General features: G+C 36.3%; 1 protein-coding gene across 3 annotated transcripts in view; it reads right to left on the bottom strand.

The window, feature by feature from the left end:
- Positions 1–19,850, bottom strand: part of CUL5 (cullin 5) — a 126,509-nt gene that overhangs the window by 57,012 nt on the left and 49,647 nt on the right. For all 3 annotated transcript variants that reach the window (XM_042232881.2, XM_004015998.5, XM_042232882.2), the window contains 5 exons: positions 17,128–17,227; positions 3,836–4,012; positions 2,437–2,578; positions 764–909; positions 601–681 (listed from right to left, as the gene is read on the bottom strand). In XM_042232881.2, coding sequence (XP_042088815.1) covers positions 601–681; positions 764–909; positions 2,437–2,578; positions 3,836–4,012; positions 17,128–17,227 — 646 coding nt within the window. The remainder of the gene's footprint in view (positions 1–600; positions 682–763; positions 910–2,436; positions 2,579–3,835; positions 4,013–17,127; positions 17,228–19,850) is intronic.

The raw sequence follows: 19,850 nt of genomic DNA, 5'->3' as shown, positions 1-19,850 counted from the left end.
CACCTGAAAATCCATACTATGATTAACTTTAGGTACGCACAAAACATAATAAAAGGTGACTGATTAAAAACTAAATAAATATAGAAAAGTCTAGAGCAGGGATGGCAAACAGATTTTATCTTGCACATCACCTCTGTGGAAAACAATGAGTTCTGAATAAGGTGCCTTCTGAAGCTGTGCTTTGGCTCACTGGGAAAGAATACTATAATCAATTAGTAATACTGGTCACAGGAGTGAGAAATGATAAATAATGTTACTTGCATCACGTATTTGCCACCCCTGTGCTATTGCACTTTGCTGCAGCTGCTAAGTCGCTTCAGTCGTGTCCAACTCTGTGCGACCCCACAGATGGCAGCCCACCAGGCTCCCCCATCCCTGGGATTCTCTAGGCAAGAACACTGGAGTGGGTTGCCGTTTCCTTCTCTGATGCAGGAAAGTGAAAAGTGAAAGTGAAGTCACTCAGTCGTGTGTGACTCTTAGCAACCCCATGGACTGCAGCCCACCAGGCTCCTCCGTCCATGAGATTTTCCACGCAAGAGTACGGGAGTGGGGTACCACTGCCTTCAATAATCTCAAAAAACAAACTACAAAATTACTTACTGCTTCAACAGAGTTACATTCTCGTCTTGTTTCTAAATAACGTAGGGCTCGTTTTTCTTCTTCTTTCAATTTAGCATCTGCCTGTCCAGAAGCAAAATAGCAATCATTTTAAGAACATCAAGAAAACAGCTCAAATGATCACATATACTAGGTTCTGACTTACATATTTCATATAATTCTGTACACCATTTTGTTGTAAATACGAGGGTGCCTGTGTTCTATAAAATCTCTCTGTTGAATCCAAGTATGCCTTCTCAAAATTGTCCCTATAAATTTGGAGCTTATCCTCTGGATTAGAACAAAGGTTAACTGAAAAACAAAAAATAAAATTTTACTCTAATTATGATTGAAATCAGTATTCTGAGTACAATAAATGAAAAACAAATATTGAGGAGTCATGTTCAAGGGACTGTGACCATGCCCATAAGAACGTATAGTCATGTAAGACAAAATCCTTCTCTATAAAAGACTTGAAAAGGTAACAACATAAAGGAGTAAAGTGACACATAGTACAGAAAATGTGAACTATTTTTGAATAGGAATGAGACTGATTAATGACTGGATGATCAAGAAACCACTCACAGAAAAGATGGGATTTGAATTCAGTCTTTTGGAACAAATTAGCATTTACACTGGTTAGTAAATACTCAGAAGTAGAACAATACTAGATTAAATCAAGATACAACAAGGTTGTCTGAATGGACTGTAAGGTTAATAGAAGATAAGGCAGAATGGCAAGCTGGGAATGGTTATGGAGAATCTCAACTCTCTGGCTAAGTAACCTAAATTTAGCATGGCATACCATTACATGGGTAATACCAATACAACAGTACTTAAAAATTAATCTTGTGAAAGTATATGGGTTAAGTGATAGCAACAGTCTCACTATAAGAAGACTGTTTCAAAAGTCTGCTGCTGCTGCTGCTAAGTTGCTTCAGTCGTGTCCAACTCTCTGCAACCCCAGAGACGGCAGCCCACCAGGCTCCCCCATCCCTGGGATTCTCCAGGCAAGAACACTGGAGAAGGTTGCCATTTCCTTCTCCAATGCATGAAAGTGAAAAGTGAAAGTGAGGTTGCTCAGTCATGTCTGACTCCTAGCAACCCCATGGACTGCAACCTACCAGGCTCCTCTATCCATGAGAAGCAGAAATTAAAGAAGTCTAACCTGGTGGCAATTGAAATAAAAAGGAAGAAATTTCAGGGACATGGCTAAAGAAAATCTAGACTTTATATCTAAAGAAATACAAGGGCAACACAGAAAGCAAGTCAAAGATAACCAAAGGTTCATTAATATAAAATCTTCTTATTGAAAACTTGTTTGTGTCAGACATTCTATGATCAGTAAAGATACACTGTCAAGAACACAGTTAAAAATGCTAAAGTATTATGACAGGAAAGCATAGGTACTAAGAAGCACCTAACCTAGTCTGGGAATTAGGAAAGACCTCCATGAGGAAACAGAGGATTTGACTGAATGACTAAGAAAAGTCTGGAAAGGAATATATACACATGAAATTAACTGATGCCCTAAAAATATAAGTTAAAAAAATGGTTACCTTTTATAAGTTAGAGTTTTAAGACTATGTTTCTCTAATTTACATAGCTACAAAGATTAACTAGCTAAGAGATGAGTGAAATGGAGAAAATAAATATTAACTACACAAATATGAATTTTTCCAGGTTTCATTGAAGAATATCTTTTCTGTACTCTTAAAGCATAGGGCACTAAAAGCAGATGTCACTATATGCTAACAAATGTAACTGTGATAGTACTATTCTATAATTGTCTTAGCATTTCCATGAAAAGGATATTTGATCATAAAGTTCAGAACATACCATAGGATTCTCTTACTCCAATGACAAGCTGAGAATCAAAAGCTTCTCCTAACCTTTCAGCATGGACCAGCTTCATTGCACTATCTTGAAGTCTGTTTTTTATATTTGAAAAGATTGATTCATTCCATGTATCAAGCATAAGCTAGGAAAAAAAGAACAAAATAGGCAATCATTTCAATTATTAATATACCAAGTACCATATACACACAAAAAAATTTTAAGTACAAATGCTAATAAAGGAAAGCAAACTCTTAGTCCTACATTCACTTGAATACTATAGGAAACCAATATATTTAAATTCGGTAAATATCATCTGGCAAACAACAGCAAGAACAAGTGTTTGTTAGAGTCAAACACAACTGGATTTGAATTCCAGCTGTTACTTATATATCTGCTTCTCAACTGGAAAATAGTGAAAATAACAGTATAAATTTCAAGTATTTGCTGCAAAATTAAACATGGTAATACACGGAAAATGTTACTTTCTCTACATAGTTGGAAGGTTGAATTTCAGAAATAATGATATGTGTTTGGGACGTTCATATGCATATTTGTATAAATATATGATAAGTGGGAAAAGGATATATTGAAAATATGTTTGATAACAAATCTCAAAAGAATATACAAATTCACCTTATAAATTTTCTATTTATGGAAAGAGCACACACATACTCATGAACATGCTGTCAGTATTAGCACAAACTTTAAGGCTGGGAAAAGGCAACAAAGTACAGGCCACTATTTGAATGCCTATGTTGGTTGCTATAACCAGTGAGTTGTTCAATGTTCAAATGGCCAATTTTTTACTTTTAAAATCTGTGGTTCCATTTGATTCTCACAGGTAGAAATACATATGTATTAAATACATATGAAAAACAAGGACAGCAAAGTTAGGTTGTAACTGATTGAAGAACTGAAAGGGAAATCTGGGATTCTGCAATTTCAGAGCTGAGTTCTTTCTATTAATTCATGAGTTGTCACTGGGCACAGAGTTTTTACGGCAGTTTAGCCACAATTAAACACAAAAATTCCAGAAGGTAATATATTAATGGAAGGGTTTTTTGAACAGACAAAAAAGTAATTTAATTTATAAAAAAGTAAAAGTATAAAAAAGAAGGAAATAAAATTCTGAAGATAAAACTAGGAAAAGGAGAAAGTGAAAAGGAAAAGCAAAGGAGGTAATGTCTAAACACAGATCTACAGCTTAAGACCATATTAAAGAAAACAGAACCAAAACTAAATAAAAAAGAAGCAATATTATTCAATAAAACGCAGCAAAAGCTGAACAAGAGTTTGTTTACATGTGAAGTAGAAAAACCCATTTCAGTGCAAATTTTGAAAGTCTTCAACTCACCCTATTTCTGAAGAATATTAGGGAAAACTGAGGAAACTAACTTACCTTTCGAACAATACTGTCTTCTACATTTGATTTTTTATTGCTGCCCTGTTTACCCATTAAAGTAATCTCTAGTTGACAGAAAGGCTTCGGTAAAATATCACACTGTGTAAAAAATTTTCGCCATTCAACAATGTAAGCTTTTAGCAAAGCTGTATCATCTTGATGGCTCAGTACTCGCTGGAAAAAAAAAGAATAAATTTTAAATAAACACAAGTGCTAAAAGAAAAATAAAACATATTCATGCCACAAATTTAAGTTACTGTATACTCTAAATTATACTTAAAAGAAATTAAAACATATGTATATACACAAGAAAAAAAAACATGTTCACATATAGTGAACATATAATAATGTTCATTATTATAATTAACATTTTACAATATATACAGATGTTGAATCACTACATTGTATACTAATAAAATGTTACATGTCAATTATATTTTAATTAAAAAAAAAATCCTATATCCTTTAGCTATTACCTTCCTACCCTTCTCCTTTCTTGGCTGTGCCCTCCTCACCTAGCCCTAAGTAATCACTAATTTATTTTCTGTGTCTATATATTTGCCTGTTCTGGGCTTTCATATGGATGAAACTATATAATATGTAGACTTTTATGACTGACTTCTTTTACATGCCACAGTGTTTTCAGGGCTCATCCACGTAGTATTATAGGTCAGTACTTTATTCCTAAATACTATTCCATTTTATGGACGTAACATTTTATTTATCTACTTGTTCAATAGTGAACATGTGGATCATTTCCAACTTTTGGCTATCATGTACAATGCTACTATAAATGTCTGTCTACCAAAATAAGAAAATGTTCACCAAAAACTTACGCACACTTACCACAAAAAGAGAGAGGATTCAAATATCTCAATTCAGAGCTGTAAGAGGAGACACTGCAACTGATACCACAGATATAAAAAGGATCATAAGAGACTACTATGAACTACTGAATGCCAACAAACTTGACAACCTACTAGAAATGGATAAATTTCTAGAAACATACAATCAACCAAAACCTTTTTCTGAAGAAAAAGAAATGTAAACAGATTACCTGTAAGTTATTAATACTTCATTCACAATTTAAAAATTCCCAACAAGGGAGATTGGTTCAAGATGGTAGAGTAGAAGGACGCTTGCTCATCTCCTCCTGCAAGAGCACTGAAATCACAACTAACTGTTGAACAACCGTCAACAAGAGGATGCTGGAACTCACCAAAGAAAGATACACAAGACACAGGAAAAGTTGCAAAGAGATGCCAGGAGGGGCACAATCGCAATAAAATCAAACTCTATACCTATGAGGTGGGCGGCCCACAAACTGGAGAACAATAATATCAAAAAAGTTTTCTCACTATTGCAAAGGTTCTGAGCTCCACATCAAGCTTCCCAGCCTGGAGATTCTGGCAAAGGGACAAGGAAATCCCAGGGAAACTGAAGGCCAGTGGGATTTGATAATAGAACTTCCACAGGATTGTGGAAAACAGACTTTGCACTCCTGGAGGGCATACACAAAATCTTGTGTGCATAAAGAACCACAAGAAAGGAGTAGTGATCCCACAGGAGATTGAGCCAGACTTACCTGCTACTGTTGGAGGTCTCCTGCAGAGGTGTGAGGTGGCAGTGGCTCACCATGACACTGACAGCAGCAATTCTAGGAAGTGCCACTGACACTGGAGGATGCCGTCTGCCCTACAATAGAGCCTACAGACTCCAGGGCTGGGTTGCTTCAGGCTAAACAACTAACAAGGAGGGAGCACAGCCCATCCATTAGCATAAAATGGGATTAAATTTTTATTGATCATGGTGCTGCCCACCAGAGCAAGATCCAGTTTTTCTCAATGACAGTCCCTCCCATGAGGAAGCTTGCGCAGTCCTCTTAGATAGCCTCATCCACCAGACGGCAGACAGAAGAACCAAGAAGAACCACAATTCTGCAGCCTCTAGAATAAGAACAACAATCACAAAAAGTTAAATAAAATGAAAAGGCAGAGGATTACATCCCAGATGAAGGAACAAGATAAAATCCAGAAAAGCAATTAAACCATATGGAGATAAGCAACCTTCCAGAAAAAGAATTCAGAATAATAACAGTGAAGATGATCCAGAATCTTCAAAAAAGAATGGAGAGGATATAAGAAATGTTCACCAAAGACCTAGAAGAACTAAAGTAAGAACCAACAGAGATAGACAACACACTAGAAAGAATAACAAAATAATTGTGGTAAGAGAATGGATAAGTGACCTGGAAGATGGAATGGCTGAAATCACTGCTTCAAAACAGAATATAAAAAGAATAAAAAAAGAAAAAAAGGACAGCCTAAAGACCCCTGGGACAACCTAAAACACACCAACTTTTGTATTATAGGGGTCCCAGAAGGAGAAGAGAGAGAAAGGACTCAGGAAAGTATTTGAAGAGATAACAGATGAAAACCTCCCTAACATGGGAAAAGAAATAGTCAACAAAGTCTAGGAAGCAGAGAGTCCCAGATAGGATAAACCCAAAGATGAAGACACTGAGACACATAGCAATCAAACTGCCAAAAATTAAAGATAAACATAAAATATTAAAAGCAATAAGGGAAAAATGACACACACACACAAGACATACAAAGGAACTCCCATATGATTATCAGCTGATTTCTCAACAGAAACTCTGCAAGTCAGAAGAGAGTGGCACAGTATATTTAAAGTGATGGAAGGAAAGAAACTATAAGCAAGAAAACTCTACCCAGCAAGGATCTTGTTTAGATTTGATAGAAAAATCCAAAGCTTTACAAACAAGCAAAAGTTAAGAGCATTCAGCACCACAAAACCAGCTTTACAACAAATGCTAAAGAAATTTCTCTAGGAAGGAAACATAAGAGAAAGAAAAACATATAAAAATAAGCCTAAAACAATTAAGAAAGTGGTGCCACCAAGGGAGCCCAATAGGATCATACATATTCATAGTTACGTTAAATGTAAATGTATTAAATGAAGAAGCGAAAGACACAGACTGGCTGGGCGAATAGAAAAATAAGACCCATATCTACAAGAGACCTACCTCAGATCTAGGGATACTTACAGACTGAAAGTAAACAAATGGGAGAAGGTAGTCCATATAAATGGAAATCAAAAGCCAGAGTAGCAATATTCATAGCAGACAAAACAGACTTTAAAACACAGACTGTTGTAGGAGACAAAGTAGGACAGTACATAATGATCAAGGGATCAATCCAAGAAGAAGATATAACAATTATAAGTAAATAAGCACTCAACATATAAAGCAAATACTAATAACTATAAAGGAAGAAATTGACAGCAACACAATAATAGTGGGGGGCTTAAACATCCCACTTTCATTAATGCACAGATCATCCACAGAAAATTTATAAGGAAACACAGGCCTTAAATAAATGACACATTAGATATGATAGACTTAAGTGATATTTATAGAGCCCTCCACCGAAAAGCAGCAGACTATACATTCTTCTCAGTGCACACAGAACATCCTCCAGAACTGATCACATGCTGGGTCACAAGGTGAACCTTGGTAAATTTAAGAAAACTGAAATCATATCCAGTATCTAGTCTGATCATAACACTGAGACTAGAAATAAACAAGGGGAAAAAAACTGTAAAAAACACAAACATGTGCCAGCTAAACAATATGTTACTAAACAACCAATTGATCACTGAAGAAATGAAAGCGAAAATTAAAAAATAACTAGGGACAATAATGATGAAAGCACAATGGTCCAAAACCTATGGGATGAAGCAAAAGCAGTTCTAAGAAAGAAGTTTACAGCAATACAATCAAGAAACAAGAAAAATCTCAAAGAACCTAAGCTTACACCTAAAGAAACAAGAGAAAGGAGGACAAACAAAACCTAAAGGTAGTAGAAGGAAACAAATTATAAAGATCTTGGCAGAAATAAGTAAAATAGAGACAAAACAATCACAAAGGTCAATGAACTGAAAGCTGGCTCTTTGAAAAAATAAACAAAATTGATAAGCCTTTAGCCAGACTTAGCAATATAAAAAGGGTGAAGACTCAAAGCAATAAAATTATAAATGAAAAAGAAGTTACAACTGACTCCAAAGAAACCAAGGATCATATGAGACTACTATGAGCAACTGTATGCTAATAAAATGGACAACCTGGAAGAAATGGACAAATTCTTAGAAAGGTACTGTATCCCTAGACTGAATAGGGAAGAAACAGAAAGTATGAACAGACCAATCACAAGCACTGAAATTCCAACCGTGACTGTCATTTAGAGAAGATTAACATTTAGAGAAGAGTTCACATCTATGCTTCTGAAACTGTTCCCAAAAAATTGATGAGGAAGGAAAACTTCCAACTTCCAAACTCATTCTATGAGGCTCCCATTGCCCTGATACAAAATCAGACAAAGATACCACACACAAAAAAGAAAATTATAGGCCAATAACACTGATGAACACAGATTCAAAAACCCTCAACAAAACACTAGCAATCTGCATCCAACAATACATTAAAAAGATCATTCACCATGATCAAGAGGGATTCATCCCAGGGATACAGGATTTTTCAATATCCGCACATCAATCTATATGACATGTCACATCAACACGTTGAAGAATAAAACCAGTATGATCATCTCAATAGATGCAGAAAATTTTCACAAAATTCAGAACCCATTTATGATAAAAACTCTCCAGAGAGTGGACACAGAGGGAACATAACTTGAACAGAATAAAGGCCATATACGACAAACCTATAAGTAACATCATATTCAATGTGAAAAGCTGAAAGTATTTCCTCTAAGATCAGGAAAAAGACTAGGATGTCTACTCTCACCTTTATTCAACATAGTTTTCAAAGTCCTTGCTACAGCAATCAGAGAAGAAAAGAAAGTAAAGGGAATCTAAATTGGAAAAGAAGTTAAACTGTCACTGTTTGCAGAAAGTAATACTATACATTGAAGATCCTGAAGATGCCAACAAAAAACTACTAGTGCTCATCACTGAGTTTAGTAAAGGTGCAGGTTACAAAATTAATACACAGTAATCTGTTGCATTTCTATACACTAACAATGAAAGACTGGAAAGAAAAATCCAAGAAACAATTACATTTACCATCACATCAAAAAGAATAAAAATACCTACAAATAAACCTACCTAAATGGACAAAAGACTTGTACCCCCAAAACTGCAAGACACTGTTGAAAGAAAAAGACAAACAGATGGAAAGTCATACCATGTTCATGTGTTGGAAGAATCAATATAGTCAAAATAACTATACTGCCTAAGGCAATCTACAGATCCAATGCAATCTCTATCAAATTACCAATGATATTTTTCATAGAACTAGAACAAAAAAATCTTAAAATCTATATAAAGACACATAAGATACCGAACAGCCGGGCAACCTTGGGAAAGAAAAACAGAGCTAGAGGAAATCAGACTTCCTAACTTCAGACTATACTACAAGCTACAGTCATCAAAACAGTATGGTCCTGGCACAAAAAACAGAAATATAAATCAATGGAACAGAATAGAAAACCCAGAAATAAATCCATGCACTTACGGTCAATTAATCTATGGCAAAAGAGGCAAGACTACATGTTGGAAAGACACCGTTCAACAAATGGTGCTGGGAAACTGGACAGCTACGTGTAAAAAAAAAAAAAGAAGATAATTCTTTAATACCATACACAAAAATAAGCTCAAAATGGATTGGAGACCTAAATGTGAGACTGGACACTATAAAACTCCTAGAGGAAAACAGTTAGAACACTCTCTGACATAAATGGCAGCAATATCTTTTTTGATCCATCTCACAGAATAATGGAAATAAAAGCAAGAATAAACAAACAGGATGTACTTAAAGCAAAAGGGTTCACACAGCAAAGGGAACCACAGAAAACAAAAAGAGAGCCCACAAACTGGGAAATGATGTGGAAAACAAGGGTCTCCAGAATTTACAAATACCTCATGATGCTTAACAACATCAAAACAAACAACCCAATCAAATATTGGGCAGAAGCGTTAAATAGGCATTTCTCCAAAGAAGACATACAGATGGCCAAGAGAATATAAAAAGATGTTCAACATCACTAATTTACAGAGAAATGCAAACCAGAACTACAATGAAATATCACTTCACACCAGTCAAAATGGCTATCATCAAAAAATCCATAAACATAAATGCTGGAGAGGGTTTGTAGAGAAGGTAACCCTCCTACACTGTTGGTGGGAATGTAAACAGGTAGATACACTATAAAGACCAGTATGGAGGTTCCTCAAAAAGAATAAAAATAAAGCTACCATATGACCCTGCAGTCCCATTCCTGAGCATGTATCTGGAGAAAAAAATGATCCAAAAAGATACAAGCAACTGTGCTCACTGAAGCACTGTTTAATAGCCAAGACATGGAACCAACCTAAATGCCAGTCAACAGAGGAATGGATAAAGAAGATGTGGACATATATGTAATGGAATATTACTCAGCCATTAGAAAGAGCAAAATAATGCCATTTGCAGCAACATGAATGGACCGAGAGATTGTCACACTGAGTGAAGGAAGGCAGAGAAGGAGAAATATCATAGCACATCCCTTCTATATGGACTCTAAAAAGAAATGATACAAATGAATTTACTTATAAAACAGAAAGACTCATAGACTTAAAAGGACAAACTTATGGTTACCTGTACACACTGCTATATTTAAAATGGATAACCAAAAAATACCTGCTATATAACACATGGAACTCTGTTCAATACTATGTGGCAGTCTGGATGGGAGGGGAGATTGGGGAAGAACAGATACATGTATATATGTGGCTAAGCCCCTTTGCTGTTCACCTGAAACTACCACACTGTTAATCAGCTATACTCCAATACAAAACAAAAAGTTTAAAAAAATGATCTTGAGAAAACTGGTTAGCTTTTTGGAAAAAGAATGAAGTTAGATCCTTACTCCAAAGCATAATTCAAAATAAAGTCCAAATAAACTAAGTGTCCAAAATAAAAAGAACTGGCTAATCAGTTTCTGGATGGAGAAATCCATGACAAACAAAACAAGAAAGGTGGAAGATACCATTAAAAAGATTAATAAAGATTTATAATCTAAATGTTAAAAAAAATAAAAGAAATGATACAAATAAACTTACTTACAAAACAGAAACAGACTCACAGACTAAGAGAACAAACTTAAAAGTTGCAAGGGGGTAGGGGAAGAATGGAGAAAGCAATGGCACCCCACTCCAGTACTCCTGCCTGGAAAATCCCATGGACAGAAGGGCCTGGTAGGCTGCAGTCCATGGGGTCACTAAGAGTCAGACATGACTGAGTGATGTCACTTTCACTTTTCACTTTCATGCATTGGAGAAGGAAATGGCAATCCACTCCAGTGTTCTTGCCTAGAGAATCCCAGGGACTGGGGAGCCTGGTGGGCTGCCATCTATGGGGTCACACAGAGTCGGACACGACTGAAGTGACTTAGCAGCAGTAGCAGCAGTGGGGGAAAGGATAAGTAGGTAGTTCGAGATTGACATATACACATTGCTATATTTAAAATAGTATTGATGTATGGTAGAAACCCACATAATATTATAAAGCGATTATACTTCAATTAAAAATTAATACACTTTAAAAAATAATAAAATGGATAACCAACAAGGGCCTACTAAAAAGCACTGCATAATTCTCCTCAATGTTATGTGGAAGCCTGGGTGGGAGGGGACTCTGCAGGAGACAGATACATGTATATGTATGGCTGAGTCCCTCTCAGTTCCCCTGAAACTATTGTAACAGTGTTAACTGGCTATATCACAACAAAAAATAAAAAGTTTTTTAAAAAAAAAAGCTCACAAACACAGATCCAAATGGAAAAGAAAGTTTTCATTCTAATCCACCAATTACAAATGCGTTTTGTAGAAAAAAATATTGCCAACAAATAAAGTCCAAGATCAGATGGTTTCACTGCTGAATTTATCAAACATTTAAAGTAGAACTAAACTGGAGCCTATTATACAGAGTGAAGCAAGCCGGAAAGAAAAACACCAATACACTATACTAACGCATATATATGGAATTTAGAAAGATGGTAACGATAACCCTGTATGAGAGACAGCAGAAGAGACACAGATGTATAGAACAGTCTTTTGGACTCTGTGGGAGAGGGAGAGGGTGGGATGATTTGGGAGAATGGCATTGAAACATGTATACTATCATATATGAAATGAATCGCCAGTCCAGGTTCGATGTATGATACTGGATGCTTGGGGCTGGTGCACTAGGACGACCCAGAGGGATGGTACGGGGAGGGAGGAGGGGGGGGGTTCAGGATGGGGAACCCGTGTGTACCTGTGGCGGATTCATGTTGATGTATGGCAAAACCAATACACGAAAAAAAAAAAGTAGAACTAATACTAATCCTTCTCAAACTCTTTTAGAAAACAGAATAGGAGGGAACACTTCCAAACTCATTTATTAGCCTAGCATTACCCAAATCCCAAAATCAAACAAGGAAGCCAAAAGAAAATTACAAATCAGAATCGCTGATGAATGTCGATATAAGGAATTCTGAAAAAAAATCAGCAAGCCAAATTCCACAGCATCATACACCATGATCAAGTAGGATTTTATTTCAGGCATTTAAGAATGGGTCCACACTTAAAAATTAATGAATGTGATACACCATATTAACAAAATGAATTAAAACCATGATCATCTCAATGGATACAGAAAAAAGCATCTGACAAAACTCAACATATATTTATGATTAAAAACTTTCAACAAAGTAGGTATAGAGGGGAATGTACCTCAACTTAATAAAGAACAAGCCCAAAGCTAACATTACATTCAATGGTAAAAAGTTGAAAGCTATTCTTCTAAGATCAGGAATAAGACAAGGATGCCTACTCTTACCATTCCTATCCAACACTACTGGAAGTCTTATCCAGAGCAATTAGTTAGGAAAAAGAAATAAAAGGCACCCTAATTGGAAAGAAAGAAGTAAAACTGTCACTACTTGTAGATGACATGATACTATATATAGGAAACACTAGAGACTCCATTAAGAAATAAATAAATTCAGTAAAATTACAGGATGGAAAAATCAATATATAAAAATCTCCTGAGTTTTTATAAACTAATAACAAACTATCAAAAAGATATTAGGGGGAAAATATCCCAGTTAAAATCTCATCTGAAAGAACAAAATATCTAAGAACATTAATAAATTTAAGAGGTAAAAGACCTACACTGAAACACTGATAAAAGAAACTAAGACACAAATAAATGCAAAGATATTCTGTGCTTACAGACTGTTAAAATTCTATTGTTAAAATGTCCCCTCTACTCAAAGTAGTATAGGTTTGTTATAATATCTATCAGAATTTTAATGACATTTTTCACAGAAATAGTACCAAGAATACTAAAATTTGTAGAACTATAAAAGACCCTGGATAGCCAAAGTAGTCCTGAGAAATAACAAAGCTGGAGGCATCATGCTTCCTGACTGCAAATTACTTTACAAAGCTAGAATCAAAACAGTATGGTACTGGCATAAAAGGGTCTTCCCTGGTGGCTCAGCAATAAAAAATTCTCCTGCCAATCAACAGTGTTACAAAGAGTTGAGCATCACTTACCGACTAAACAACAACAACAAATGGAACAAAGTGAATACGTTGTTCAGTAAAGTTTTTGGTGAAAATGAAAAATGTGTCTCATTTTTACTTAAAAACAAAAGGAACCTTTTGGCCAACTCAATACAGCATGGTGACTACAGTTAGTAACAGAATAGCACACATTTGAAAGTTGCTAAGAAAAGTAAATCTTGAAAGTTCTCATCATAAGAAAAAAATTTTGTAACTATGTGTGGTGACGGATATGAAGTAGACTTATTGTGGTAATCATTTTGCAATACGTACATATCATTTTACAAAATATACAAATATCAAATAACTCTGTTGTATACCTGAAACTAGCATAACGTTATATGTCAATTATACCTAAAACAAAACTTGTGCACAAATGTTCACAGCACCATTATTCAAAATAGACAAAAAGTAGTAACACTCCAATGTCTATCAATGACAAATAGGTAAACAAAATACAGCATAGTCATACAATGGAATAGGTCTTTCCTGATGACTCAGTTGGTAAAGAGTCTGCCTGCAATGTGGGAGACCTGGATGCAATCCCTGGGTCAGGAAGATCCCCTGTAGAAGGAAATGGCAACCCACTCCAGTATTCTTGCTTGGAGAATTCCATGGACAGAGAGGAACCTGGTGGGCTCCAGTCCATGGGATCACAAAGAGTCAGACACAACTAAGTGACTAACACTTTCACTTTCATACAATGGAGTATTACTCACCCATAAGAAGGAATGAAATAGTGCTAAATGGTACAACATAGATGAAACTTGAAAAACATTACTCCAAGCAAAAGATGCTAGTCATAAAAGGCCGAATATTATAGGATTCCATTTATAGGAAATGTCTAGGATAAATAAACCCACAGGAACAGAAAGTAGATTACTGTTTGCCAAAGGGAAGGGGGAGTTTATGGGGGAGTAACTGCTAATGGGTACAGAGTTTCTATTAATATCTGGGCTGATGTATGTGTTAGTCACTCAGTCTTGCCAGACTCTTCGTAACCCCACGGACTGTAGCCTACCAGGCTCTTCTGTTCATGGAATTCTCCAGGCAAGAATATTGGAGTGGGTTACCATTTCCTTCTCCAATCTAGGCTGATAAAAATATTCTAAAATTAGGCAATAAACACACAAAATTATAAAGTTTTAAAAGGAATTTTCTGGTATGCAAATTTATCTCAATTTTTTTTAAAAAAGATCCTAATCTATTTCTCCACTGGACTTTAGCAGGTCCTGTGATTAACTATGACCAACAGAATGCTGCAGATGTGACTCTGATACTTCTGAGCCAAGATCTCAAGAGGTTTGCAAGACTCCATTATCACCTCAAAGACTGGTTTCCTTGAGAACGAAAAACCACATGAGGGGGAAAAAGCCCCAGAAGGAAGCCAGTACAGTGCCAAACACCAGAAATAAAAAAAAAAGCTCTCTTAGGCCATCCAGTCCTTGCAGATCCACCACCTTACTGCTGCCACATTAATAAGCTTAGGCAAAATCAGGCGAGCCTAGCCCAAAATGCTAAGTCACAGAATTATGTACAAATAGGAGAGTTATGTTAATCTTTCGGAGAAGGCAATGGCACCCACTCCAGTACTCTTGTCTGGAACATCCCATGGACAGAGAAGCCTAGTAGGCTACAGTCCATGGGATTGCTAAGAGTCGGACATGACTGAGTGACTTCACTTTCACTTTTCACTTTCATGCATTGGAAGGAAATGGCAACCCACTCCACGGGGAAGCGTGGTGGGCTGCCGTCTATGGGTTCACACATAGTCAGACACAACAGAAGTGACTTAGCAGCATGTTAATCTTTAAAAAAGAAAAAAATTCAATATACTAATAACTTTCTAAGCACTGCACATTTACTTTTACTTCCCTTTTTTGTCATTTAAAATAATGTTATAATCAACATTTTAATGCTCACTACCTGCCCCATTTGGGAGATTTGGTCCTTCCTGACCAGATAAGCCAGAGAAGGCGATGGCACCCCAGTCCAGTACTCTTGCCTGGAAAATCCCATGGACGGAGGAGCCTGGTAGGCTGCAGTCCACGGCGTCGCTAAGAGTCAGACACGACTGAGCAACTTCACTTTCACTTTTCACTTTCATGTATTGGAGAAGGAAATGGCAACCCACTCCAGTGTTCTTGCCCGGAGAATCCCAGGGATGGGGGAGCCTGGTGGGCTACCGTCTATGGGGTCGCACAAAGTCGGACACAATTGAAGCGACGCAGCAGCAGCAGCAGCAACAAGATAAGCTCAATTAGTCTAGTAATTGAGTTTACTAAACTCACAAAGCTAGATCTTCTTAAAAATGTTTTAAAATTATATACTTATGTCTGGCACTGCTGGTCCTGAAATTTAACTGCTCTGAATTACTGGCGCTAAATCCTAGCTTCAAGTTCTTGCTAAGGTCTGCATTCCAAACTTTTCGGATCAAGTTACAGTGAAACACTGAAGATATTTTGTTTTCTAGTATGAAATATATTTCTAAGATGATTCTTTCTGAGCCCATTTCCAGAAACTAAAGAATAATACTTTGTCGATTTGAAATAAACATGATTTATCTTCAACAAAAGTCATTAACGGATAAGCTGATATGCTTTCCAATTCAAGAAGAAACAACTTTTCCTTAAACAGTTCTAGAAAAATGTATCTTTCGATTAAATTGTGATATTGAAAGATTTAATTTTTCTAAGCAAAGTTGAGATGATTTATTTTCATTAAAAGATAATTTTCGTATAAAACTCTAATTTTTAAAAAATCACTGATCAACATGGCAGAATTAATGGTATCTATCAACAATAAGACGTTTCATTTTGTAAGTAATATCCAATGTGACATCATCCTTATTTCATCAGAATGAAATATATACCAATCATATATTCAATTTCAGTCAAGTCATATATTCATTTTTAATTTCCAACTGCTAACACATTAATATTCAACAAAATTTCTAACAGACTTTTACTAATGTTGTACAAGATAACGATGCAAAAATTCAAATAAAGAGTAAGAAATTCTAACTCTATTTTTCAAACTTTATTTTATAGAAAGGAAAATAACCTTACGTTCTTAGGCCTTTCTTCAAAGTGATAAACAATGCATCAGTGATGCCAGAGTTGATCTGAAATAACACTTTACCTCTGCATTAATTTTTCCCAAAAGACAAAAGTGTCAGTAAAGACAAAACAAACAAACACCTAAATGAGCTCTGCCTTCATTTTAAAATTAAACATGTGTACACAGTACCAACCCAAGAATACTGAATTTCAGCTCAGCAGGAGCAATGTGAAAGACAGTCCAAGAATTATACAGTCAGACAATTATTCAGAACTGAAAAAAACTACTGTCAGCCTGAAAAAAGGTATTAATTGTGAAGAAAAAAAAAGATTTATGTGGACTGATGTGTGGCCAATAATAATGGTGGGGCATTCTAAAGAATGTATAAGAATGAAATTCTTTATAGCGTCTTTTAATTGAGGTAACTAAATATTTGTTTGAAAGAAATGCCACTATGGGAGGAGAAAACAATAAATGACCATCATTTCATTAAAAAATTTTAACTAGCAAGTGTGTCAAAGTTTATGTGATATTTTAAAATTACTTCAGGATGATACTGAGTAAAGTCTTAAACAATATAAAGACGCAAAACTTACTGCCTGTGCTTGCTTAATAAACTCAAGAATATCTTCTTTTAAAGCCTGATGAATTTTTGCTGGGCCTTTATCATCCCAGAGACAGACTGCATGTACATCCCTGTAAAAAATAAAGCAGGTAAACAAACATTAACACTGGAACAAGAACAAACACAAAACTGTTTTGTTTCAATACAAACATGGATCATGCTAAGAGTGCTTGAATTCATTCATATGAACCAAGCATTCTTTGTAAGGTTTCTCATACAGGTACACTTGCTTCTATTTTTATTTTCTTTGTTACTGTTTTCCTTACATCTTTGCCACTTTTTTGATTACATTTATAAATTTTAAAAGTATCTCCGAATCAGACTTCCAAAGTTAAATACTACCAAAATTTTCTTGTGCAAAGACAACTATAAATTCTTTAATATGTAACACAATATATATATATATACATATAAACTATCCGTTTTTAGAAAGTTAGTAATTTAAATACTATTACAACAAAACTCCAAATTTCTCCCAAATATTCATCACATTTACACATCAATTATCACTGTGCATCCTTTATTCAGAATACACATATACTCACTGCTGATTCACATTACTGTACAGCAGAAACTAACACAACATTGTAAAGCAATTACAGTCCATTTAAAAGATAAATCTAAAAAATTTAAGAGAAAAAAAGAGTGACTATTTCAACTTTCTAATGCAACAAAATATAAAATTTAACTTTTCAGAAAAAAAAACTATAATCGATTGAAATAAAAAAATAAATAGAGGGCTTCTCTGGCAGCTTGGTGGTAAAGAATCTGCCTGTGTCTGATCACTAGGTCGGGAAGATTCCCCTGGAGAAGGAAATGGCATCCCACTTCAGTATTTTTGCCTGAGAAATCCCATGGACACAGGAGCCTGATGGACTACAGTCTGGGGTCGCAAAAGAGTCAAACATGACTTAGCGACTAAGCAACAACAAAATAAACAGAAAGAAAAGCTCTATAAACTCTAAAGCTGACATATTTTACCCAAAAGGTCATTCATTATAGAAACATATTTAATATTAACACATGTTCACAGAATGAGTTTTTTAATTACTACATAGTACAGCAGGGAAACATAACAAAAGCTAGAGTCTTATACTGTGTGTACGTGTGTGCGCTCACACACAAGCACTTGGTCTGACTCTTCGCAACCCCATTGACTGGGGCCCCACAGTCTCCTCTGCAGAATTTTCTAGGCAAAAATTGCCTGGAAAAGTTGCCATTTCCTTCTTCAGGGGATCTTCCCCACTCAGGCACTGAACCCCAGTCTCTTGTGTCTCCTGCATTGACAGGCAGGTTCTTTACCAGCTGAGCCACCAGGGAATATAGTCTTATACTGGGGATTCTCTTACTCAAAAAATGTTCCCCAGTACTTTATAGAGGCCTATATACACTTTAAAAAATCTACATTATGATTTTTTAAAAAGCAGGAAAAAAAGGCCAAAAAAATTATCTCTAGAATCCTAACATATAATAATGGCCAAATAGTTTGTTTTATATTCAGATTTTTAGGGGTGTAATCATAACCCAAAATTTTGTCTATATATTAATTTGAATTTGTTTTCATCATTTGTTAAATTCAGCTTAATAGTGGCATCTGGTCCAGAGTAGATGTAGTTAAGCACACAAATATTTGTTAAATAACATAATAGGTAACATCCAACTGCTCATGCTGTGCTAAATCACTTCAGTCATGTCTGACTCTTTGCGACCCTAAGGACTATAGCCAGTCAGGCTCCTCTTCCATGGAACTCTCCAGGCAAGAACACTGGAGTGGGTTGCCATGCCCTCCTTCAAGGGATCTTCCCAACCCAAGGATCGAACCCACGTCTCTTACATCTCCTGCACTGGCAGACAGGTTTTTTTTTTTTTTTTTACCACTAGCACCACCTGAGAAGCCTCATCCAACTGCTGTGTGTCAGCTGCTCAGCTGTGTCAGATTCTTTACAACATCATGGATTGGGGCCTGCCAGGCTCCTCTGTCCATGGGATTTCCAGGCAAGAATACTTGAGTGGGTTGCCATTCCCTTTTCCAGGGGATCTTCCCAACCCAGGGATCAAACACAGGTCTCCTGCATTGCAGGCAGATTCTTTACCATCTGAACCACCAGGGAAAGCCCTCCAACTGCTTCAGTTCAGTTCAGTCACTCAGTCGTGTCCAACTTGCGACCCCATGAATCGCAGCACGCCAGGCCTCCCTGTCCATCACCAACTCCTGGAGTTCACTCAGACTCACGTCCATCCAGTGATGCCATCCAGCCATCTCATCCTCTGTCGTCCCCTTCTCCTCCTGCCCCCAATCCCTCCCAGCATCAGAGTCTTTTCCAATGAGTCAACTCTTCCCATGAGGTGGCCAAGGTACTGGAGTTTCAGCTTTAGCATCATTCCTTCCAAAGAACACCCAGGACTGATCTCCTTTAGAATGGACTGGTTGGATCCCCTTGCAGTCCAAGGGACTCTCAAGAGTATTCTCCAACACCACAGTTCAAAAGCATCAATTCTTCGGCACTCAGCTTTCTTCACAGTCCAACTCTCACATCCATACATGACCACTGGAAAAATCACAGCCTTGACTAGACAGACCTTTGTTGGCAAAGTAATGTCTCTGCTTTTGAATATGCCATCTAGGTCAGTCATAACTTTCTTCCGAGGAGTAAGCGTCTTTTAACTTCATGGCTGCAGTCAGCATCTGCAGTG

Source organism: Ovis aries, chromosome 15 (assembly GCF_016772045.2).
Source record: "Ovis aries strain OAR_USU_Benz2616 breed Rambouillet chromosome 15, ARS-UI_Ramb_v3.0, whole genome shotgun sequence".
In the NCBI taxonomy this organism is placed as follows: Eukaryota; Metazoa; Chordata; class Mammalia; order Artiodactyla; family Bovidae; genus Ovis; species Ovis aries.
This window is presented reverse-complemented; position numbering and strand designations above follow the sequence as displayed.